Genomic DNA, 22312 nt, shown 5'->3' on the forward strand with positions numbered 1-22312 from the left:
ATATATCACCGTGTACATCCCCCTCCTCACAGATTATCAATTCGTCCCCACTGGAATCCACCATCTCAGCTCCCTGTGTACTTTGTGGAGGCAATTGCTGCTGGTCAATGTCTCCGCGGAGGAATTGATTATAATTCATTTTAATGAACATCATCTTCTCCACATTTTCTGGATGTAACCTCGTACGCCGATTGCTGACAAGGTGAGCGGCGGCACTAAACACTCTTTCGGAGTACACACTTGTGGGAGGGCAACTTAGGTAGAATAAAGCCAGTTTGTGCAAGGGCCTCCAAATTGCCTCTTTTTCCTGCCAGTATAAGTACGGACTGTGTGACGTGCCTACTTGGATGCGGTCACTCATATAATCCTCCACCATTCTTTCAATGTTGAGAGAATCATATGCAGTGACAGTAGACGACATGTCCGTAATCGTTGTCAGGTCCTTCAGTCCGGACCAGATGTCAGCATCAGCAGTCGCTCCAGACTGCCCTGCATCACCGCCAGCGGGTGGGCTCGGAATTCTGAGCCTTTTCCTCGCACCCCCAGTTGCGGGAGAATGTGAAGGAGGAGATGTTGACAGGTCGCGTTCCGCTTGACTTGACAATTTTCTCACCAGCAGGTCTTTCAACCCCAGCAGACTTGTGTCTGCCGGAAAGAGAGATCCAAGGTAGGCTTTAAATCTAGGATCGAGCACGATGGCCAAAATGTAGTGCTCTGATTTCAACAGATTGACCACCCTTGAATCCTTGTTAAGCGAATTAAGGGCTCCATCCACAAGTCCCACATGCCTAGCGGAATCGCTCCGTGTTAGCTCCTCCTTCAATGTCTCCAGCTTCTTCTGCAAAAGCCTGATGAGGGGAATGACCTGACTCAGGCTGGCAGTGTCTGAACTGACTTCACGTGTGGCAAGTTCAAAGGGCATCAGAACCTTGCACAACGTTGAAATCATTCTCCACTGCGCTTGAGACAGGTGCATTCCACCTCCTATATCGTGCTCAATTGTATAGGCTTGAATGGCCTTTTGCTGCTCCTCCAACCTCTGAAGCATATAGAGGGTTGAATTCCACCTCGTTACCACTTCTTGCTTCAGATGATGGCAGGGCAGGTTCAGTAGTTTTTGGTGGTGCTCCAGTCTTCTGTACGTGGTGCCTGTACGCCGAAAGTGTCCCGCAATTCTTCTGGCCACCGACAGCATCTCTTGCACGCCCCTGTCGTTTTTAAAAAAATTCTGCACCACCAAATTCAAGGTATGTGCAAAACATGGGACGTGCTGGAATTTGCCCATATTTAATGCACACACAATATTGCTGGCGTTGTCCGATGCCACAAATCCACAGGAGAGTCCAATTGGGGTAAGCCATTCCGCGATGATCTTCCTCAGTTGCCGTAAGAGGTTTTCAGCTGTGTGCGTATTCTGGAAAGCGGTGATACAAAGCGTAGCCTGCCTAGGAAAGAGTTGGCGTTTGCAAGATGCTGCTACTGGTGCCGCCGCTGCTGTTCTTGCGGCGGGAGTCCATACATCTACCCAGTGGGCTGTCACAGTCATATAGTCCTGACCCTGCCCTGCTCCACTTGTCCACATGTCCGTGGTTAAGTGGACATTGGGTACAGCTGCATTTTTTAGGACACTGGTGAGTCTTTTTCTGACGTCCGTGTACATTCTCGGTATTGCCTGCCTAGAGAAGTGGAACCTAGATGGTATTTGGTAACGGGGGCACACTGCCTCAATAAATTGTGTAGTTCCCTGTGAACTAACGGCGGATACCGGACGCACGTCTAACACCAACATAGTTGTCAAGGCCTCAGTTATCCGCTTTGCAGCAGGATGACTGCTGTGATATTTCATCTTCCTCGCAAAGGACTGTTGAACAGTCAATTGCTTACTGGAAGTAGTACAAGTGGGCTTACGACTTCCCCTCTGGGATGACCATCGACTCCCAGCAGCAACAACAGCAGCGCCAGCAGCAGTAGGCGTTACACGCAAGGATGCATCGGAGGAATCCCAGGCAGGAGAGGAATCATCAGAATTGCCAGTGACATGGCCTGCAGGACTATTGGCATTCCTGGGGAAGGAGGAAATTGACACTGAGGGAGTTGGTGGGGTGGTTTGCGTGAGCTTGGTTACAAGAGGAAGGGATTTACTGGTCAGTGGACTGCTTCCGCTGTCGCCCAAAGTTTTTGAACTTGTCACTGACTTATTATGAATGCGCTGCAGGTGACGTATAAGGGAGGATGTTCCGAGGTGGTTAACGTCCTTACCCCTACTTATTACAGCTTGACAAAGGCAACACACGGCTTGACACCTGTTGTCCGCATTTCTGTTGAAATACTTCCACACCAAAGAGCTGATTTTTTTGGTATTTTCACCAGGCATGTCAACGGCCCTATTCCTCCCACGGACAACAGGTGTCTCCCCGGGTGCCTGACTTAAACAAACCACCTCACCATCAGAATCCTCCTGGTCAATTTCCTCCCCAGCGCCAGCAACACCCATATCCTCCTCATCCTGGTGTACTTCAACACTGACATCTTCAATCTGACTATCAGGAACTGGACTGCGGGTGCTCCTTCCAGCACTTGCAGGGGGCGTGCAAATGGTGGAAGGCGCATGCTCTTCACGTCCAGTGTTGGGAAGGTCAGGCATCGCAACCGACACAATTGGACTCTCCTTGTGGATTTGGGATTTCGAAGAACGCACAGTTCTTTGCGGTGCTACTGCTTTTGCCAGCTTGAGTCTTTTCATTTTTCTAGCGAGAGGCTGAGTGCTTCCATCCTCATGTGAAGCTGAACCACTAGCCATGAACATAGGCCAGGGCCTCAGCCGTTCCTTGCCACTCCGTGTGGTAAATGGCATATTGGCAAGTTTACGCTTCTCCTCCGACAATTTTATTTTAGGTTTTGGAGTCCTTTTTTTACTGATATTTGGTGTTTTGGATTTGACATGCTCTGTACTATGACATTGGGCATCGGCCTTGGCAGACGACGTTGCTGGCATTTCATCGTCTCGGCCATGACTAGTGGCAGCAGCTTCAGCACGAGGTGGAAGTGGATCTTGATCTTTCCCTAATTTTGGAACCTCAACATTTTTGTTCTCCATATTTTAATAGGCACAACTAAAAGGCACCTCAGGTAAACAATGGAGATGGATGGATACTAGTATACAATTATGGATGGACTGCCGAGTGCCGACACAGAGGTAGCTACAGCCGTGGACTACCGTACTGTGTCTGCTGCTAATATAGACTGGATGATAATGAGATGTAGTATGTATAAAGAAGAAAGAAAAAAAAAACCACGGGTAGGTGGTATACAATTATGGATGGACTGCCGAGTGCCGACACAGAGGTAGCTACAGCCGTGGACTACCGTACTGTGTCTGCTGCTAATATAGACTGGTTGATAATGAGATGTAGTATGTATAAAGAAGAAAGAAAAAAAAAACCACGGGTAGGTGGTATAGAATTATGGATGGACTGCCGAGTGCCGACACAGAGGTAGCTACAGCCGTGGACTACCGTACTGTGTCTGCTGCTAATATAGACTGGTTGATAATGAGATGTAGTATGTATAAAGAAGAAAGAAAAAAAAAACCACGGGTAGGTGGTATTACAATTATGGATGGACTGCCGAGTGCCGACACAGAGGTAGCTACAGCCGTGGACTACCGTACTGTGTCTGCTGCTAATATAGACTGGATGATAATGAGATGTAGTATGTATAAAGAAGAAAGAAAAAAAAACCACGGGTAGGTGGTATACAATTATGGATGGACTGCCGAGTGCCGACACAGAGGTAGCTACAGCCGTGGACTACCGTACTGTACTGTGTCTGCTGCTAATATAGACTGGATGATAATGAGATGTAGTATGTATAAAGAAGAAAGAAAAAAAAAACCACTGGTAGGTGGTATACAATTATGGATGGACTGCCGAGTGCCGACACAGAGGTAGCTACAGCCGTGAACTACCGTACTGTGTCTGCTGCTAGTATAGACTGGATGATAAATAATGATATAAAAAATATATATATATCACTACTGCAGCCGGACAGGTATATATTATATAATGACGGACCTGCTGGACACTGTCTGTCAGCAGAATGAGTTTTTTATAGAATAAAAAAACACCACACAAGTCACACGACGAGTGTTTAACTTTTTCAGGCAGACAATCACAATATACTGGTGGTCAGTGTGGTCAGGTCACTGGTCAGTCACACTGGCAGTGGCACTCTGGCAGCAAAAGTGTGCACTGTTTAATATGTACTCCTGGCTCCTGCTATAACCTATAACTGCTCCCCAGTCTCCCCCACAATTAAGCTGTGTGAGCACAGTCAGATATTATACATAGATGATGCAGCACACTGGGCTGAGCACAGATATGGTATGTGACTGAGTCACTGTGTATCGTTTTTTTCAGGCAGAGAACGGATTATATTATATAATAATAAAACTGCACTGGTGGTCTCACTGGTCAGTCACTAGTATAACTAACTAACTACTATCAGCAAAATTCTGCACTCTCTGAGTACTCCTCCTAAGCTCCAGTAAATGAAGTGTCTCACTCTCACTCTCCTATCTATTTCTAAACGGAGAGGACGCCAGCCACGTCCTCTCCCTATCAATCTCAATGCACGTGTGAAAATGGCGGCGACGCGCGGCTCCTTATATAGAATCCGAGTCTCGCGATAGAATCCGAGCCTCGCGAGAATCCGACAGCGTGATGATGACGTTCGGGCGCGCTCGGGTTAACCGAGCAAGGCGGGAAGATCCGAGTCGCTCGGACCCGTGTAAAAAAACATGAAGTTCGGGCGGGTTCGGATTCAGAGGAACCGAACCCGCTCATCTCTAATTAAACACACACAAGCCCTTCCATAAAAGCCTGGTAATAGGCGAAAAATAATAATGGCTTTATGGGCCCATCGCGGAGGCCAGGATATCTTTGTGCAGCCACGGAGATCCCTGGCCTCTTCCCTTCCCCTAAGCGGCAGTAACACACCTCCATTTAGAGAAACAGAAGCTGTCACTGCCCCCTCCCGTCCTCCAAAAGGCAGCAGACTGTCAATCACTGACAGCCTGATGCTGGACTGTATGCTACGTCGCAGAACCACATGTGCAAAGTACTGATAATTGGTACTTTGCACATCCTGAAGCAAATGTAGCACAAAATAGTTAATGAAAAGTTTTACTCATTAACTATATCAATTTTAAGCATACAAAGAGAGGGAGAATAAATGCAATATCTCTTGAAAAAAAATAAAAAATGAAAACAGTCATACAGTAAAAATCTGGCAAGGGATTACATACAAATTACCGCCGTTCGGGCTGCCAGCGGTCAGAAGACTGACTGCAGCATCCAAATAGTGAGAATTCTGAAAGGGGTAGGTAAGTATACTTACCCTCACCCAATACCCCCCTAACCCTCCCTGCAGCCTAATACTAATACTACCCCCTTTCCACAGCCTAACCCTAACCCTCCCGGGTGGTGCCTAAACCTAAAGCAGCCTAACCCCAGCCATCCCTTTCCCGCAGCTTAATCCTAACCCTTCCCCTACAGTCTAAGCCCAACCCCCCTTAATGCGGCCCAGCCCTACCCCTCCCTTCCCCGCAGCCTAACCCTAACCACCTCCTCCTCCCCCCCCCTCCTCCCCAAGGCTAACAGTACGAGGCGGCTGCATACCTAAGTTCGAGCAGCCGGGTGTCGGGATCCCGGCGTCAGCATTTCGGCCATCGTTGGAGTTGCGGTGCTGGCACTATGGGGGCTGCATGTCGAGATTCCTGACCGCATCCACTGGCAAGAAAGCATTTGCTGCAACACACTTAAAAGGCTACATGTAGCAACTGTGATTTTAAATGTTTATAATGTATCATCCTGCTGTTTTGGATCAGCCAACAGTGAGCTGGAAATCTAGATCTGCATGAGTTTAGCACAGGAGTATGGGAGCTCTAAAATAACCCCTTATAGGCTGATATAGTGTGCAGTATATTATTACAAGAGCCTATGCCGGTTAGGCGTACTCACAGATAGCAGAGATTAGAGGTTGGTAGTTGCCATTGGTTACAGCTCATGGTATCTGATGGCAAAAACTTTGTTGCTTGATCCAGCAAGGTTGATTTGAATTTAACTGCTGTGGATACGGGTTCGGAGGCCTATGCAGCAGTGTGAGACGCTTTTAGGACCCCGCCTGCTGGAGCTGCAAGGTGCTTGTCAGGAAAAGTTGTCTGACATACCGCTGTAAAGTGAAGTTTGGCGGCCGCATATGAGTTGCAGGGGCATGCTGATCGGGAGACCTAAGTGGTCTGGAGCAGCATCATGAGCATCAGAGTCCAGAGAATGCAGATTGAAACTTAGATCCGAGTGATGAGAGCTGGTCATTGCATGCTGCCGCAGTCGTGCAAACCACCCCCACGGTCAGTGCATGCCGCTGCCACGCAAACACCTACATCCTGCATTCAGGGGCAGATGTATTAAGCCTGGAGAAGTGATAATGCAGTGATAAGTGTAAGGTGATAACGCACCCCCCAATCAGCTCTTAACTGTCATTTTCAAACCCATAATGATTGGCTGGTGCGTTATCACCTTCCACTTATCACTGCTTTATCACTTCTCCAGGCTTAGAGGGTCATTCCGACCCGTTCGCACGCAGCGGTTTTTCGCTGCGGTGCGAACAGGTACGGAATGCGGCTGGCGCAGTGCGCGACATTTCCCAGCAACAGGGGTCGCCGGGTTACATCGTGGCTATCGACGGAAACGGTCGCAGCGGCGACCGATATGAAGATTGACAGGAAGGAGGCATGGATGGGCGGATCCAGACCGTTGGAGAGCGTTTTCCGGGAGTGGTGAGTAAAACGCAGGCGTGTCCAGGACAACGGATGGCGGAGGTGTGACGTCAAAGCCGGGCCCATCATCGCTGGATCCATTGCACAGGGTAAGTATGTCCAGCCCTAGTCTTCTTTTGCTTGAATTTTTTTTAGCTTAGCAGGACTGCACAAGTGATTGCAGCACTGCTAAGCTAAAATACACTCCCCCATAGGCGTGGACTATTGATCGCAGCAGCAGCTAAAATTTGCTGGCTGCGATCAACTCGGAATGACCACCTTAATACATCTACCCCTCAATCACTGTAAGACAGCCCACTCTACCCCCCAACATTGCAGGCATGGTAAAGGAACCTCCTCCTCACCCTCTTCACCGGCGTGAGTCCCAGGCCGACTCCTCTCACTTTCTCCGTGCTTGTGACATGAAATGGGGGGAGCTGACAGCTGTCTAGTGACTGAAAGCCTACCGGGCGGGGGTATTCAGCCAGCATAGTGTGGCGGCCCCCCTGGAACCCATCGGGCCCTAGTCGCCTTAGTTGCCTAGTGATAAGTCCACTAACGATTTTATAAATATAAATATATATGTATATACACATTATACACACACTATAAAGGGCAGAAAAGTACTGCCTTAACTGCTGCTGTGGCTATGATTCGGCCCTTCAGTAGTGTGGTGGACAGTCATCTCCCCAATGTGCTGCAGCTCCCCCTTGATTGCTACCTGCCACGGCTGTAAGCTTCATCGTTGGCGTGGAAGTGCCACTAGCAGCTGTAAGCTCCGGCAGCTGTATGCTCCACTGTGGCCTCTATGAGCTCCAAGTGGGGGTTGCTATAGGCGAAAGCTGCAACCTCCAGCAAGAGGGGAGAGAGTTGTGCTCACGGCCACGGCAGCAGCATTTTGCCTACGCGCGGGCACATATCGGAGGCAGAGCTGGGGGGATGTCTGCCTCCAGCGGTTGGGCAGTTTGGTGTGTTATCGACTGCAGGTCTCCTTTCTGCAGTGCTTCCTGCTGCACTCCCCTCTCAGTTTATAACGGTACAGCAATAATAGCTAGAGGGGGTGGGGGGGGAGGGGGGGGGGAAACTGCATAGCCTCCAACATTTCAAACATAAAAATGTTCTAACGTGTTGTCATTAAACGTAATAAGAGTGTGAAATTAAGTCAACTCCACTAACCATTGCTCATGGCCCAATCCACTTACATACTTATGATCTGCTTTGCCCAGCTATTAACTGCATTGTGTAATGTATGATTGCCATCACCTGTGGTGAAACACCTTTCTTATCAATTACCTAGCTCACCACAGGTGATGGCAATCATACATTACACAATGCAGTTAATAGCTGGGCAAAGCAGATCATAAGTATGTAAGTGGATTGGGCCATGAGCAATGGTTAGTGGAGTTGACTTCATTTCACACTCTTATTACGTTTAATGACAACACGTTAGAACATTTGTGCTGGCTTCCCCAATCCCCAGCTGAGTATGAAGCATCCTTTGTGTAAAATGAGTTTGTCCTTTTAAGTGTAAAATAATTTTTAAAGCACTGTTGCATCAGTTTTAGGTGTTTCCACTGTTTGCGTCCAATTGCACGCCAGGGACAGAACATGTGAACCTTATACCTGTTAGGAGACTGGGTTTGAAGTTTTTGGATGCCATTTTGGACACTCGCCACTTTGATACTGTACTATGGCTGCGACTACATGCCCACTGTGATTTTATGCATGCCCTTTCCGACCTCAGTCTTGCCCCTCTGGTCGCACACAGTATCAGATCATGTTTGAGACTGAGAATAGATGTGTTTTGCAAAGTGCCACGCACACGAAATGCAAAATATTGCATTTTAAGACAAAAAACCCCCTCAAATCGTGTTGCAGACTGAGGGCCTGGCTCAGAGCTGTATGCTATGCCGATGTTTTTGCAGCTGGGCGGCTATCAGCAATCTGTACTGTACATGTGTCAAGGTACCTTAGCAATGTTGCTCGCGGTGAGGATTTATTGACAAGAAGCGTTTGGGGGAGGAAATGGGAGGGGCAGCAAAACCGCAGGCGTGTCACAGCTTACAGCTGCCATTGCATACACAGAAAACATGGCGCCTGCGTCTCAATATACACGCCCATGCTGTGCAACCTCAGGGCTACTCAGATGGTCGATTATCGAACTATTTGCATCCAGCTCTGTATCTGTGTATATTTGGGTGTGGTATTGTAGAGCGACTATGTTATGGTCGACAGTCAATAGGTCAACACCAAATGGTTGACATGCATAAGATTAACAGGTACAAAAGGTTGACAGATGAAAGTTTGACAGTGAGTTAAGTCGACAGGTACAAAAATGGTCGACACATGTTTTTTTTTTTTGCCAAATCTTGTATATTTTATGTAATGTGACTATCTGTACAAATGTCTACCCTCACAGGCTCGCTTCACTTACCACTGGTTACTGTTCTCAATAGATGTCCACATGGATAATAAATTGCAAATGTTGAGAAAGCGTGAAAATCCCAAAAACATGTGTCAACTATTTGTGTGTCGACCTTAAGCACTGTTGACCTTATACATGTTGACCATATAGTGTGGACCTATTGACTGTCGACCAATACATTGTCGATTTGGATACCTGATATTTGCGAAGCTGCTGTTCGGCATCTAAGTCCATGTCCTGGTGGCTACAGCATTAGTATATATGGCACAGAACTGCGTATGGGAACACAGCTGCAAATACATTAGCATCCAACTCTGAATCAGACCCTGCCTCTGAATAAGGTCCTGAATTTCTAATATAGCCTTTGAATATTGTTTGTTACTTTGTTTTATTCATACTTTGTTGCGACATACTGCTGATACAGTTATTGTATTTAATAATTCTTTTGAAGTGACATACTCTCAGATTGGGATATTTGCATATACAGGTGAAACTCAGAAAATGAGACTATAGTGCAAAAGTTCATTTATTTCAGTAATTCAAGTTAAAAGGTGAAACTAATGTATTATATAGACTCATTATATGCAAAGTGAGATATTTCAAGCCTTTATTTGTTATAATTCTGATGATTGTGGTTTACAGTTTAAGATAACCCCAAATCCAAAACCTCAGAAAATTATAATATTACATCAAATCTATAAATAAGGGATTTTAAATACAGAAATGTCGGCCCTCTGAAAAGTATAATCGTATGTTGGCCCAAACCAAGTACTTAGTACATATGCATGATTATACTTTTCAGAGGGCTGACATTTCTGTATTTAAAATCCTTTTTTTATTCATTTTATGTAATATTATAATTTTCTGAGATTTTGGATTTGGGGTTATTTTAAGCTGTAAGACACAATCATCAAAATTTTTACAAATAAAGGCTTGAAATATCTCACTTTGCATGTAATGAGTCTATATAATATATTAGTTTCACCTTTTTAGCTGAATTACTGAAACAAATTAACTTTTGAACGATATTCTAATTTTCTGAGTTTCGGGGGTAATTCCAAGTTGATCGCAGCAGGAAATTTTTTAGCAGTTGGTCAAAACCATGGAGGTCATTCCGAGTCGTTCGCTCGGAAAATTTCTTTGCATCGCAGCATATTTCCGCTTAGTGCGCATGCGCAATGTCCGCACTGCGACTGCGCCAAGTAAATTTGCTATGAAGTTTGGATTTTTACTCACCGCTTTTTCTTCGCTCAGGCGATCGTAGTGTGATTGACAGGAAATGGGTGTTACTGGGCGGAAACAGGCCGTTTTATGGGCGTGTGGGAAAAAACGCTACCGTTTCCGGAAAAAACGCGGGAGTGGCTGGAGAAACGGAGGAGTGTCTGGGCGAACGCTGGGTGTGTTTGTGACGTCAAACCAGGAACAATAAGCACTGAACTGATCGCAGATGCCGAGTAAGTCTGAAGCTACTCTGAAACTGCTACGAGATGTGTAATCGCAATATTGCGAATCTTTCGTTCGCAATTTTAAGAAGCTAAGATTCACTCCCAGTAGGCGGCGGCTTAGCGTGTGCAATACTGCTAAAATCGCCTTGCGAGCGAACAACTCGGAATGAGGGCCCATGTGCACTGCAGGGGAGACAAATATAACATGTGCAGGGAGAGTTAGATTTGGGTGGGTTATTATGTTTCTGTGCAGGGTAAATACTGGCTGCTTTATTTTTACACTGCAATTTAGATTGCAGATTGAACACACCACACCCAAATGTATCTCTCTCTGCACATGTTATATCTGCCTTCCCTGCAGTGCACATGGTTTTGCCCAACTGCTAACAAATGGGGTCATTCCGAGTTGTTAGCTCGCTAGCAGATTTTAGCAGCATTGCACACGCTAGGCCGCCACCCTCTGGGAGTGTATCTTAGCTTAGCAGAATTGCGAACGAAAGATTAGCAGAATTGCAAATATAAATTTCTTAGCAGTTTCTGAGTAGCTCCAGACTTACTCCTACATTGCGATCAGCTCAGCCCGTTTCGTTCCTGGTTTGACGTCACAAATATGCCCTGCGTTCGCCCAGCCACTCCTCCGTTTCTCCAGACACTCCTGCGTTTTATCCTGGCACGCCTGCGTGTTTTTCCGCACACTCCCAGAAAACAGTCAGTTTCTGCCCAGAAACACCCACTTCCTGTCAATCACACTCCGATCACTTCAACGATTAAATTCTTCGTTCGGACGTGAGTAAATCTACTAAGTTTTGTGCTAAAATACTTAGCGCATGCGCCTTAATCGCTCCGTTGCGAAAATCGGCAACAAGCAAACAACTCGGAATGACCCCCAAAGTTCCTGCTGCGATCAACTCAGAATTACCCCCTTCATCTGTATACAGTTCGTCATACTGCTAATTGGACTGCCTACTGCAAACAACAGCTATGACCAGCTTTACATTTCACCTTCTCTATATTGAAACTCTTTTATATTTTAAATTTATTTTATAAGGATTAATCTTTAATCTATTAATTTGTATATGTTCAATAACTTTTTTTGTATTTTAGCATTTTTTCTTGTTCACACATCTTTTTTAGTTTTCTGTGTAGAAAGGGGTTAGTAGCTAGAGTACTAAATATTTTCATATTGTTTAATGACTGTTTTTCTTGTCTTGCTTCTTTAAATATAACGCCACTGAAAAATAATGCTTCCTCATTAAATCACTATGCTAGGCACACCATTTGATCACACTGTTATTGCTATTGGCCACAATGCTTTGAAGAACTGATTTTCCTTAGAAACATATTTAATTAGAGAAACAACATAGAGTATATAATTGTGGAAACAAACTTTGGTCTAGGCTGCTAAAGAATGGAATTTCAACCTATCTTTCCACTTGCAGCAATGGCATTTTAGTTACAGCTTTCATACAAAGTATCAGAAGTTGTTCCAGTAAATTGTACCACCCAGCAAAGGTTGGGTCCAAGGCGAATGTCCTAACTGCTGAAGGGAGGGTAGATCACACTAGGTACAAATCATAAGAAAACGAATATATTGATAATTATGCCATAATAATTTCCCACCAGATCACAAGCAAGAGCAAAGAATCCGTGTGGGAATTTATCAAAGGACTTCTAGATGCCTGGTCAGGATGGGTTGTCATGCTTCTTATTGGACTCCTGGCAGGTAAGGCCAGCACACATAGGACCTGATTAGAGTCTTTTGCAGTCATTCTGCTAATACTGCAGCCGATTTTGTGAATAGTGAGAGGCCCACATGCCGCAGTGCAATCCGCCTCATTTGCTTCTTTAGCGCACCATCATACGCACCATCGAAACTTACACCAACCCCCCGTTACCTCCCAGGCACGCCCACTAAACTCTACATTCCTTGCGGTGACAAGTGGGATGCGTGCGCAGTGCACCTTAAACCCATTTGCACTACTTACCATCGGGCAACCATGCTCATACTGGAATAGAGTGCCACTCTGAATCAGGCCATAGATGGATAATGTAACCTCACATAACTAAAGGAGTAATTCAGATCTGATTGCTGCTGTGCGTTTTCGCACAGCGGGCGATCAGATCTGAACTGCGCATGCATATGCAGGCACGACGGACAGCTGCAAAGGGGATCGCCAGTCAGCGACGGGTTTGTGCAACGGATCCATTCGTAAAGGTGTTCGCAAGGAGATTGACAAGAAGAGGGCGTTTGTGTGTGTCAACTGACCGTTTTCAGGGAGTTTCTGGAAAAACGCAGGCGGGACCAACCATTTGAAGGGAGGGTGTCTGATGTCAAATCTGGTCCCGAACAGGCTGATGTGATCGCAGTGTCTGAGTAAGTCCTGGGCTGCGCAGAGACTGCACAAAGTCAGTATGTGCAGCTTTGCTACACATGCGTTTGCACACTTAGACGGCGACTATCTGATCGCAGGACAGCAAAAATCACTGCCTAGCAATCAGATCTGAATTACCCCCTAAATTGTGTTAAAATTACACAGAGTTCTTGCTAAGAAGGATGGATAGGTCCTATCTGAATTGCATTATTTAATAATGTGGCCAGGTGGCTCAGCAACAACGGGCATGCCTGACCAGAGAGGGAGTCACATCATAGAAAACCAGATGTGCAGACTAATAGCCAGCTGTACTGTATGTCTGGCTAGTAAAACGGGACAGTTCTATTCCTTGTAACTTGAGAAAACACTACGATTTGAATATTGTCAATGAAGCTCTCACGAGCAGGGCCCTCAACCCACATGGGTTATCCTTCTTATCCTTAGCCTTCTTTTATTTAACCCATCTTCGACGGCACCAAGTCCCGCAGTTTTCTGCCAGCCTGATACTCAAGTTAGTATCGTCTGCTGCTGTAGCTATGTTTATATACCCTGTACTTGTCCTATATTGGGGGTCATTCCGAGTTGTTCGCTCGTTGCCGATTTTCGCTATACTGCGATTAGTCGCTTACTGCGCATGCGCAAGGTTCGCAGAGCGCATGCGCTTAGTTATTTTACACAAAAGTTAGGTATTTTACTCATGGCATAACAAAGCTTTTTCATCGTTCTGGTGATCGTACTGTGATTGACAGGAAGTGGGTGTTTCTGGGCGGAAACTGGCCGTTTTCTGGGAGTGTGCGAAAAAACGCTGGCGTTTCTGGGAAAAACGCGGGAGTGTCTGAAGAAACGGGGGAGTGTCTGGGCGAATGCTGGGTGTGTTTGTGACGTCAAACCAGGAACGAAACTGACTGAACTGATCGCAATGTAGGAGTAAGTCTGGAGCTACTCAGAAACTGGTAAGAAATTTCTATTCGCAATTCTGCTAATCTTTCGTTCGCAATTCTGCTATGCTAAGATACACTCCCAGAGGGCGGCGGCTTAGCATGTGCACTGCTGCTAAAAGCAGCTAGCGAGCGAACAACTCGGAATGAGGGCCATTGTCTTCAACTGTAAGTCACTGTTTTCCTGGTTTGATTATTCGTTTATGTACTCTGTAAATTGGCGCTGTAGATCCCTTGTGGCGCCATATAAATAAAGGATAACAATAATAATAATAATAATAATAATAATAATAATAATTAAATATGGCTGGATCATTCATGTGACTAAGAAGCTAATATCCTGTGTTCTACTGTCTAGGAGGGATAGAGTGAATAGATGTGATCTCAGTGTGAGTAGCAAAAATTAAAAGAGAATGATTAAGATTTTTTTTATAAGTATATGTAAGTGATAATACTCCAATCACAGGCATAGAGGGGGTGAGCCAGAGGCGGAACTACCGGCAGGGCAAGCAGTGCGTTGCACTGGGGCCCGCCTCTGTCCAGGGGCCCAAGCATGTAATGAGTCAAACTGACTCATTACATGCCGCTGTGCGCTGCGGGCAACCGCTGCCCGCAGCGCACAGCCGCCCACAGAGGAGAAGAGCAGCGGCACGGATGGGGGAAGGAGGAGGACGGAGGTGAAGGAGGGATCCGCAGCAGCGCTTTGTTACTGGTGGAGGTGCTGCTGCTGCTGCCCCTCTGCTTCACTATAGGCTGTCTTCCGAGAACAGCCTATAGTGAAGCAGGGGGGCAGCAGCAGCAGCGCCTCCACCAATAACACAGCGCTGCTGCGGCTCCCTCCTCCACCTCGTCTACTGCCCGGGAATCGTCAAGCTGCACGAGGAGCCTGAGCCAGCGGAGAGGGTAAGTATGATTCTACTTCCTTTCTCTTTCTTTCTTTCTTTCTTTCTTTCTTTCTTTCTTTCTTTCTTTCTTTCTTTCTTTCTTTCTTTCTTTCTCTCTTTCTTTCTTTATTTGTTGGGACTGCCTGCCGCTATGTGTAAAAATGGGGGACTGCCTACCGCAATGTGTAAAAATGGGGGACTGCCTGCCGCAATGTGTAAAAAGGGGGGACTGCCTGCCGCAATGTGTAAAAATGGGGAATCGCCTGCCGCAATGTGTAAAAATGGGGAATCTGCCTGCCGCAATGTGTAAAAATGGGGAATCTGCCTGCCGCTATGTGTAAAAAGGGAGAATCTGCCTGCCGTAATGTGTAAAAATGGGGAATCTGCCTGCCGCAATGTGTAAAAACGGGGGACTGCCTGCCGCAACGTGTAAAAAGGGGGAATCTGCCTGCCGTAATGTGTAACAAGGGCACGCTGTCTGCCGTAATGTGTAACAGGGGCACGCTGTCTGCCGTAATGTGTAACAAGGGCACGCTGTCTGCCGTAATGTGTAACAAGGGCACGCTGTCTGCCGTAATGTGTAACAAGGGCACGCTGTCTGCCGCTATGTGTAAAAAGTGTACGTTGTCTGCCGTTATGTGTAAAAAGTGTACGCTGTCTGCCGTTATGTGTAAAAAGTGTACGCTGTCTGCCGTAATGTGTAAAAAGGGGACGCTGTCTGCCGTAATGTGTAAAAAGGAGGACGCTGTCTGCCGTTATGTGTAAAAAGTGTACGCTGTCTGCAGCTATGTTTAACCAGGGCACGCTGTCTGCCGTTATCTGTAAAAAGTGTACGCTGTCTGCCGTAATGTGTAAAAAGTGCACGCTGTCTGCCGCTATGTGTAACAAGGGCACGCTGTCTGCCGTTATGTGTAAAAAGGGGACGCTGTCTGCCGTAATGTATAAAAAGGGGGACGCTGTCTGCCGTAATGTGTAAAAAGGGGACGCTGTCTGCCGTAATGTGTAAAAAGAGGAATCTGTTCGCTGTAAGGTGTAAAAGGGTCTCTACTTGGTGTAGTGGTGCTACTGTGCGGCGTAATTTGAAGAATGGAGACTACTGTGCATCGTTTTAGGAATTGGTATTATTTTGTGGCCACACCCCTTCCCCGCGAAGCCACGCCACTATGTATTTTTGCGCGCGCCTACGGCGCGCACTGCCCCTGTTTTACATGCAGGGGTGGGGCTCCGATGCCGTTTTTTGCACACAGTGCTAAAATGTCTAGTTACGGCACTGTTGCTAGGTATCAATTTCTCTGGCCCTGAGCAGGTCCCCCTCACCAGATCCTCTCAAGGGGTGAGGGGGTGGACTTGGATGGGATGGGGGGGGGGGGGGGGCAAAGCATTTTGTCGCACCTGGGCCCACAGCTTGCTAGTTCCGCCACTGGGGTGAGCAGGTACTAATTACCAAGGCCTCCTCCCCCAAACCTGTCAGCTGCTTCAGCCAGCTGCCTCCCAATATTTTTTGCTGTTTTTTTTGTTAATATAAGGCAATGCCCCCCCAAAAGTACCTGGGCCCGGCTAGGCTCATTACATCCCTGATCACAGGCAGAAATGGCTGAACAACTGGAAGCTGCTGTAACTGTGTGTGTGCATAATGTGAGTGTGTGTGTATGTATATACACACACACATATATATATATATAATTTCTCTCTCACTCTCTCTCTCTCTCTCAATAAATATATATATATATATATATATATACATACAGGGTGATTCAAAAGTCACAGTACACCCTTTTGTTTCAAAAACTGTGCAGGGAATGGGAAAACTGAATACTCCAGTAAGGTATGGGTGGGTTGTTTTTTTTTTTTTTAGGGTGTGTACTGAACATGGGCGCCATCCTGAAATTGGCCATCATGAATCTAAGTAAGTTTTACCATTTCCTACACAGTTTTTGAAACAAAAGGGTGTACTGCGACTTTGACAAGTGTGTACTGCGACTTTTGAATCACCCTGTATATATATATATATATATATATATATATATATATATATATACATCCAAAAAGGACCGGCACTCCCACTAATACTTGCACAGGTGCTCCGGTGCCCTCCAGGGAAAGTCCACAATCAAAAAAGAAGAGGCGGCACTCGAAGGCTTAAAGGTGCTAAACTGTATTGTCACAAATGAGAACTAACGTTTCGGGGTCACACTACCCCTTTGTCAAAGTGAACATGTGTATAAAGAAACAAATGGTTACCTTAAATACCCAAGAATCCCCCTCAGGTGAGCCGACGCTGATCGGGCCGCGCTGGCTGCGCACTTCGTTTCCGGTCCTGTACGGATGACGTCAGTCAATTCGCGTCTGGTTGTCATAGTAACTGGAGACGCCAGGCGGCCCGGCTACAGCGCTGTGTAAGAGAAAAACTGTGCAACTTACAGAATCCTTCACCAAAAAAAATAACAACAATGCAGGGTAAATCTGGAAGCAGACATTATTGGGATCTCACACAGACATAGAGACATAAAGATGTCAAAATAGAAACATTTACTGACTATTAATTCAACATGCTGTGGCACTGATCTAGCCCGGACCAATAAAATAATTTTTTTGGAATCACTGGATATTGTGGAAACATGCAAGGGGATAAAAATAGGTGTAAGCGTTTGAACGGGAATCCGTGTGAGATCTCGTTAATGTGATGGAAAAGACACCCTTATATTAAAGGAGGAAAAATACACTCTGCAAGTAATAGCTACAAAATCACGGGGTCTGATAGCATGGGTCATTATTTAAAAATATTCAGACTCAATTTTTCATTGAGTCCATGGGGACTGGTGGTGCCAAGCTCAAAAATCCATCTTGTCTCAAGCCGCAATAATTTCCCATCTCTATCGCCACCTCTAATATGTCTAGGGACATGGTCGATGATGAGATGCTTCAGATCCTTCATGGTGTGACCTGCTGAGGCAAAATGTCTGGCCACCGGTTGTTCAGAGATCTTGCCTTGCAATGCTTGTTTAATGGCCGAACGATGGAGAGCCATCCTCTCTCGGCCAGTTCTGATAGATTTCCCTACATAATGGAGATTACATGGACATCTGATGACGTAAATGATGAGGGTGGTAGTGCACGTGAGGACATGCTTGATGTTATAAATTTTGTCACGGTGAGGGTGCTTAAAGCTTGAGCCAGTGATCATATGTTCGCATGTTGTGCATTTAATGCATTTGTAGCAGCCTGGTTTCTTCTCCAAGAATGTTGAATCTGGCCGTCTTTGTCGTTCCAGCTCGGCCTGGAAACCCGTGACATCAGAATGGACTATTGTGTCCTTTAGATTCCTACCTCGTTGGTAACACATCATTGGTCTTTTTCCTTTCAACGATGGAAGAGAGTTATCGGAAGCCACTATGGGCCATAGGGCTCTAGTAGCTCTATGTACTACTTGGCTAGAGGTATTATATTTTGTGATAAATGGAATAATGGAATCCTGTTGTTTGGGCTTAGAATTTAAAAGCAGCTCTCTGGGAATCTTCATCACCTCCTTCTTATGTTTAAGGAGGAGTTGTCTGTTATACCCTCTTTCCATAAATTTAGACACCATCTTGTCCAGTTCTTGTTCCAAAGTACTACGGTCACTGATGATGCGGGAAATCCTAATCATTTGGGACCGCGGGAGGCCCTCCTTCAGTGGTCTGGGATGGTGACTGCTGGCTGTGAGAAGGGTGTTTTTGTCGGTGGGTTTACAGTATAGACTGGTATGTAAAGTCCCATTGATAATGGAAATTTGGACATCCAAGTAATTTAAAGTGCTTGTGCTAGTTTGAAACGTATATTTAATACTTGAGACCCTGGAGTTGATCGACAACATAAGTGCTTGGAAACGTTCCTCACCTCCTGTCCATAGGATGAACAAGTCATCTATGAAGCGTGTGAACAGGAGGATCTGGGCAGCCACTGTCTCATCTTTGAAGAAGGCCTCGAACTCCTCCTGGAACATAAAGATGTTAGCAAATGATGGGGAGACATTGCTCCCCATCGCACACCCTGTTCTTTGTCGGTAAAATTTACCATTAAAGAGAAAATAATTTTTCTCAAGTGTAATGCGCAACAGGGACAAAAAAAGGGGGAGATCGAGGGACTCCATCTTTTCTTTTTTCAGAAAATTTTCCATTGCTGACAGACCCGCCTCGTGGGGGATGCTTGTGTATAAGCTGACTACGTCCACGACACAAATCAACGTGCCCGTCGGGACTTGCTTGATTTCCATCAGCCGGTTAATAAAACAGGTGGTATCTTTGACAAAGTTTTCATGTTTGAGGATCATTGGCTGCAGAATGTTGTCCAGGAATATCGACACTGGTTGAAAAATAGAGTCACGCGCTGCTATTATGGGCCTTCCAGGTGGTGTATGGAGATTCTTATGGATTTTAGGGACCGTAAACAGGATAGGTACCACAGAGTGCTCCTGCTTTAGAGCTTTGAACAATCTAGATGATAACATGCCTTGCTGTTTTGCATTATCTAAAATGTCCAGTAGTGCCTTCTGGTACTCCACTGTTGGGTCCTGTTGCAATTCCTCATATGTGTCCGTGTTGCTTAACTGGCTATTAATTTCTGTAATATAATAGTCCAAGTCTAAAATCACCACTCCACCCCCTTTGTCCGCTGGGCGAACCACGATGTCCTTGTACTTCCCCAACTGTTGCAACGCAGACCATTCCTCCCGGGACAGATTACGGTGTAGCTTCACCGGATCAGGGGCCGCATTGTATTTCTTAACAGAGTCTCCAATCAGTCTGGAGAACGATTTTATGGAGGCATTCGTGGATGTGGGGTCAAAGGTTGACTGGGAGCGCTGGTTCAAAAATTTTTGATGTTTACTATCAAGCGGGTTGGACAATGAGGAACTGCTGGCATTAGTTTGGAAAAATTCTTGACGTCTCAGTTTACGTGAGAATTGGTGTAATTCGATGTTCCATGTGAAGTCATTGAAGGGGTTGGTGGGGACAAATGAGAGTCCTTTCTCAAGCACAGATTGTTCAATATCCGTGAGGCCCCTCCGTGACAGGTTGTATATTAAGGTTTTTTGTTTTTGTTTTGTGAGGCTCCTCTGGTTCCTCGAGCTTTGGCCGCCCCTACGGGTGGTCGCCCTCTTCTTCCTTTCTCTGCTGGTGTGGCCGCAGTTGCCCCTAAAGGGGCTGTCGGTTGCTGGTGAGGTCCTTCCGAGTCAACTGGTCCAAAGTCACTGTCACTGTTGGACGTCCCTGTGATGTTCTGTTGAACTTCCCTCCTCTTGCGCCAACTGTGCTTACTTCTGAAATTGTATGGTTTAGACGATGCAGCATTGTCTCCCATAAGCCATCTGTAAACTCTATTTGTGTCATAATCCTCTTTAACAATGGTTAATTTGTTGCGCTTGAATTTAATCAAGTCAGCCTTATATTTGTCAACTTGCACCTGTAATTTCTGCATCCAATCACGGTTGGTCTCATTCTGCAACTCCTGTCCGTGGAGCGTCTCAAAGCTCACGATCTTCTCACGGGTGATCCCTAACTCCCTGCCTGCTTCCTCCACCACTAGCAGCATCAGGTCCAAGCTGCATTTGTTAAGGATCCCGACCCATTTCCTACAAAAGTCGGGACTAAATCGTCCTATGGTGGGGACATTTCTGACACGAAATCCCCTGGGTATCATTTTCTGTCTATGGTAATCAGACAAGGAGATTCCATGCAGCAGGAAGTCCGTTTCACGCCTTCTTAGTTTCAGCAACTGATGGTATATGTCCTCAATGTTTCCTGACGACTCCTTGGGGTCCAGATGCTCCTTAAATCTCAGACGCTCAGCATCGTCGTCAGTGAAACTGAATGATTCTCCTAGCGTGGAGAACATTCCAATACATCCCGGTGTGTCCTCAATGTCAGCTGCATCCATGATGTAAAGTGCTGCGTGCTGTGCAATATACTCACAGAAAAAAGTGCTTGCAGTGACTGAAGGTGCTTAAGTGCAAGGTGCTTTGAATTCACTCCTGGCAAGAGATGGATCCTTAGCTTTTGAGGCTAAAATGACAGGTGGGGGGTGCCTTGTCCCGAGCTGGGGTGTCCACACATGTGCAGGCTCACTCCCAAAAGGCATACATCCAAAAAGGACCGGCACTCCCACTAATACTTGCACAGGTGCTCCGGTGCCCTCCAGGGAAAGTCCACAATCAAAACAGAAGAGGCGGCACTCGAAGGCTTAAAGGTGCTAAACTGTATTGTCACAAATGAGAACTAACGTTTCGGGGTCACACTACCCCTTTGTCAAAGTGAACATGTGTATAAAGAAACAAATGGTTACCTTAAATACCCAAGAATCCCCCTCAGGTGAGCCGACGCTGATCGGGCCGCGCTGGCTGTGCACTTCGTTTCCGGTCCTGTACGGATGACGTCAGTCAATTCGCGTCTGGTTGTCATAGTAACTGGAGACGCCAGGCGGCCCGGCTACAGCGCTGTGTAAGAGAAAAACTGTGCAACTTACAGAATCCTTCACCAAAAAAAAAATAACAACAATGCAGGGTAAATCTGGAAGCAGACATTATTGGGATCTCACACAGACATAGAGACATAAAGATGTCAAAACAGAAACATTTACTGACTATTAATTCAGCAATAATGTCTGCTTCCAGATTTACCCTGCATTGTTGTTATTTTTTTTGGTGAAGGATTCTGTAAGTTGCACAGTTTTTCTCTTACACAGCGCTGTAGCCGGGCCGCCTGGCGTCTCCAGTTACTATGACAACCAGACGCGAATTGACTGACGTCATCCGTACAGGACCGGAAACGAAGTGCACAGCCAGCGCGGCCCGATCAGCGTCGGCTCACCTGAGGGGGATTCTTGGGTATTTAAGGTAACCATTTGTTTCTTTATACACATGTTCACTTTGACAAAGGGGTAGTGTGACCCCGAAACGTTAGTTCTCATTTGTGACAATACAGTTTAGCACCTTTAAGCCTTCGAGTGCCGCCTCTTCTTTTTTGATTGTGGACTTTCCCTGGAGGGCACCGGAGCACCTGTGCAAGTATTAGTGGGAGTGCCGGTCCTTTTTGGATGTATGCCTTTTGGGATTGAGCCTGCACATGTGTGGACACCCCAGCTCGGGACAAGGCACCCCCCACCTGTCATTTTAGCCTCAAAAGCTAAGGATCCATCTCCTGCCAGGAGTGAACTCAAAGCACCTTGCACTTAAGCACCTTCAGTCACTGCAAACACTTTTTTCTGTGAGTATATTGCACAGCACGCAGCACTTTACATCATGGATGCAGCTGACATTGAGGACACACCGGGATGTATTGGAATGTTCTCCACGCTAGGAGAATCATTCAGTTTCACTGACGACGATGCTGAGCGTCTGAGATTTAAGGAGCATCTGGACCCCAAGGAGTCGTCAGGAAACATTGAGGACATATA

The 22312-nt window shown here is 46.2% G+C and overlaps 1 protein-coding gene across 1 annotated transcript in view; it reads left to right on the plus strand.

The window, feature by feature from the left end:
- CLCN4 (chloride voltage-gated channel 4) overlaps window positions 1-22312 on the plus strand; it is a 186897-nt gene that overhangs the window by 19199 nt on the left and 145386 nt on the right. Inside the window, exon 5 of the mRNA XM_063955548.1 lies at window positions 12311-12410. Within this exon, the coding sequence (XP_063811618.1) occupies window positions 12311-12410 (100 nt within the window). The remainder of the gene's footprint in view (window positions 1-12310; window positions 12411-22312) is intronic.

Source organism: Pseudophryne corroboree, chromosome 2, assembly GCF_028390025.1.
Source record: "Pseudophryne corroboree isolate aPseCor3 chromosome 2, aPseCor3.hap2, whole genome shotgun sequence".
NCBI classification, from domain to species: Eukaryota; Metazoa; Chordata; class Amphibia; order Anura; family Myobatrachidae; genus Pseudophryne; species Pseudophryne corroboree.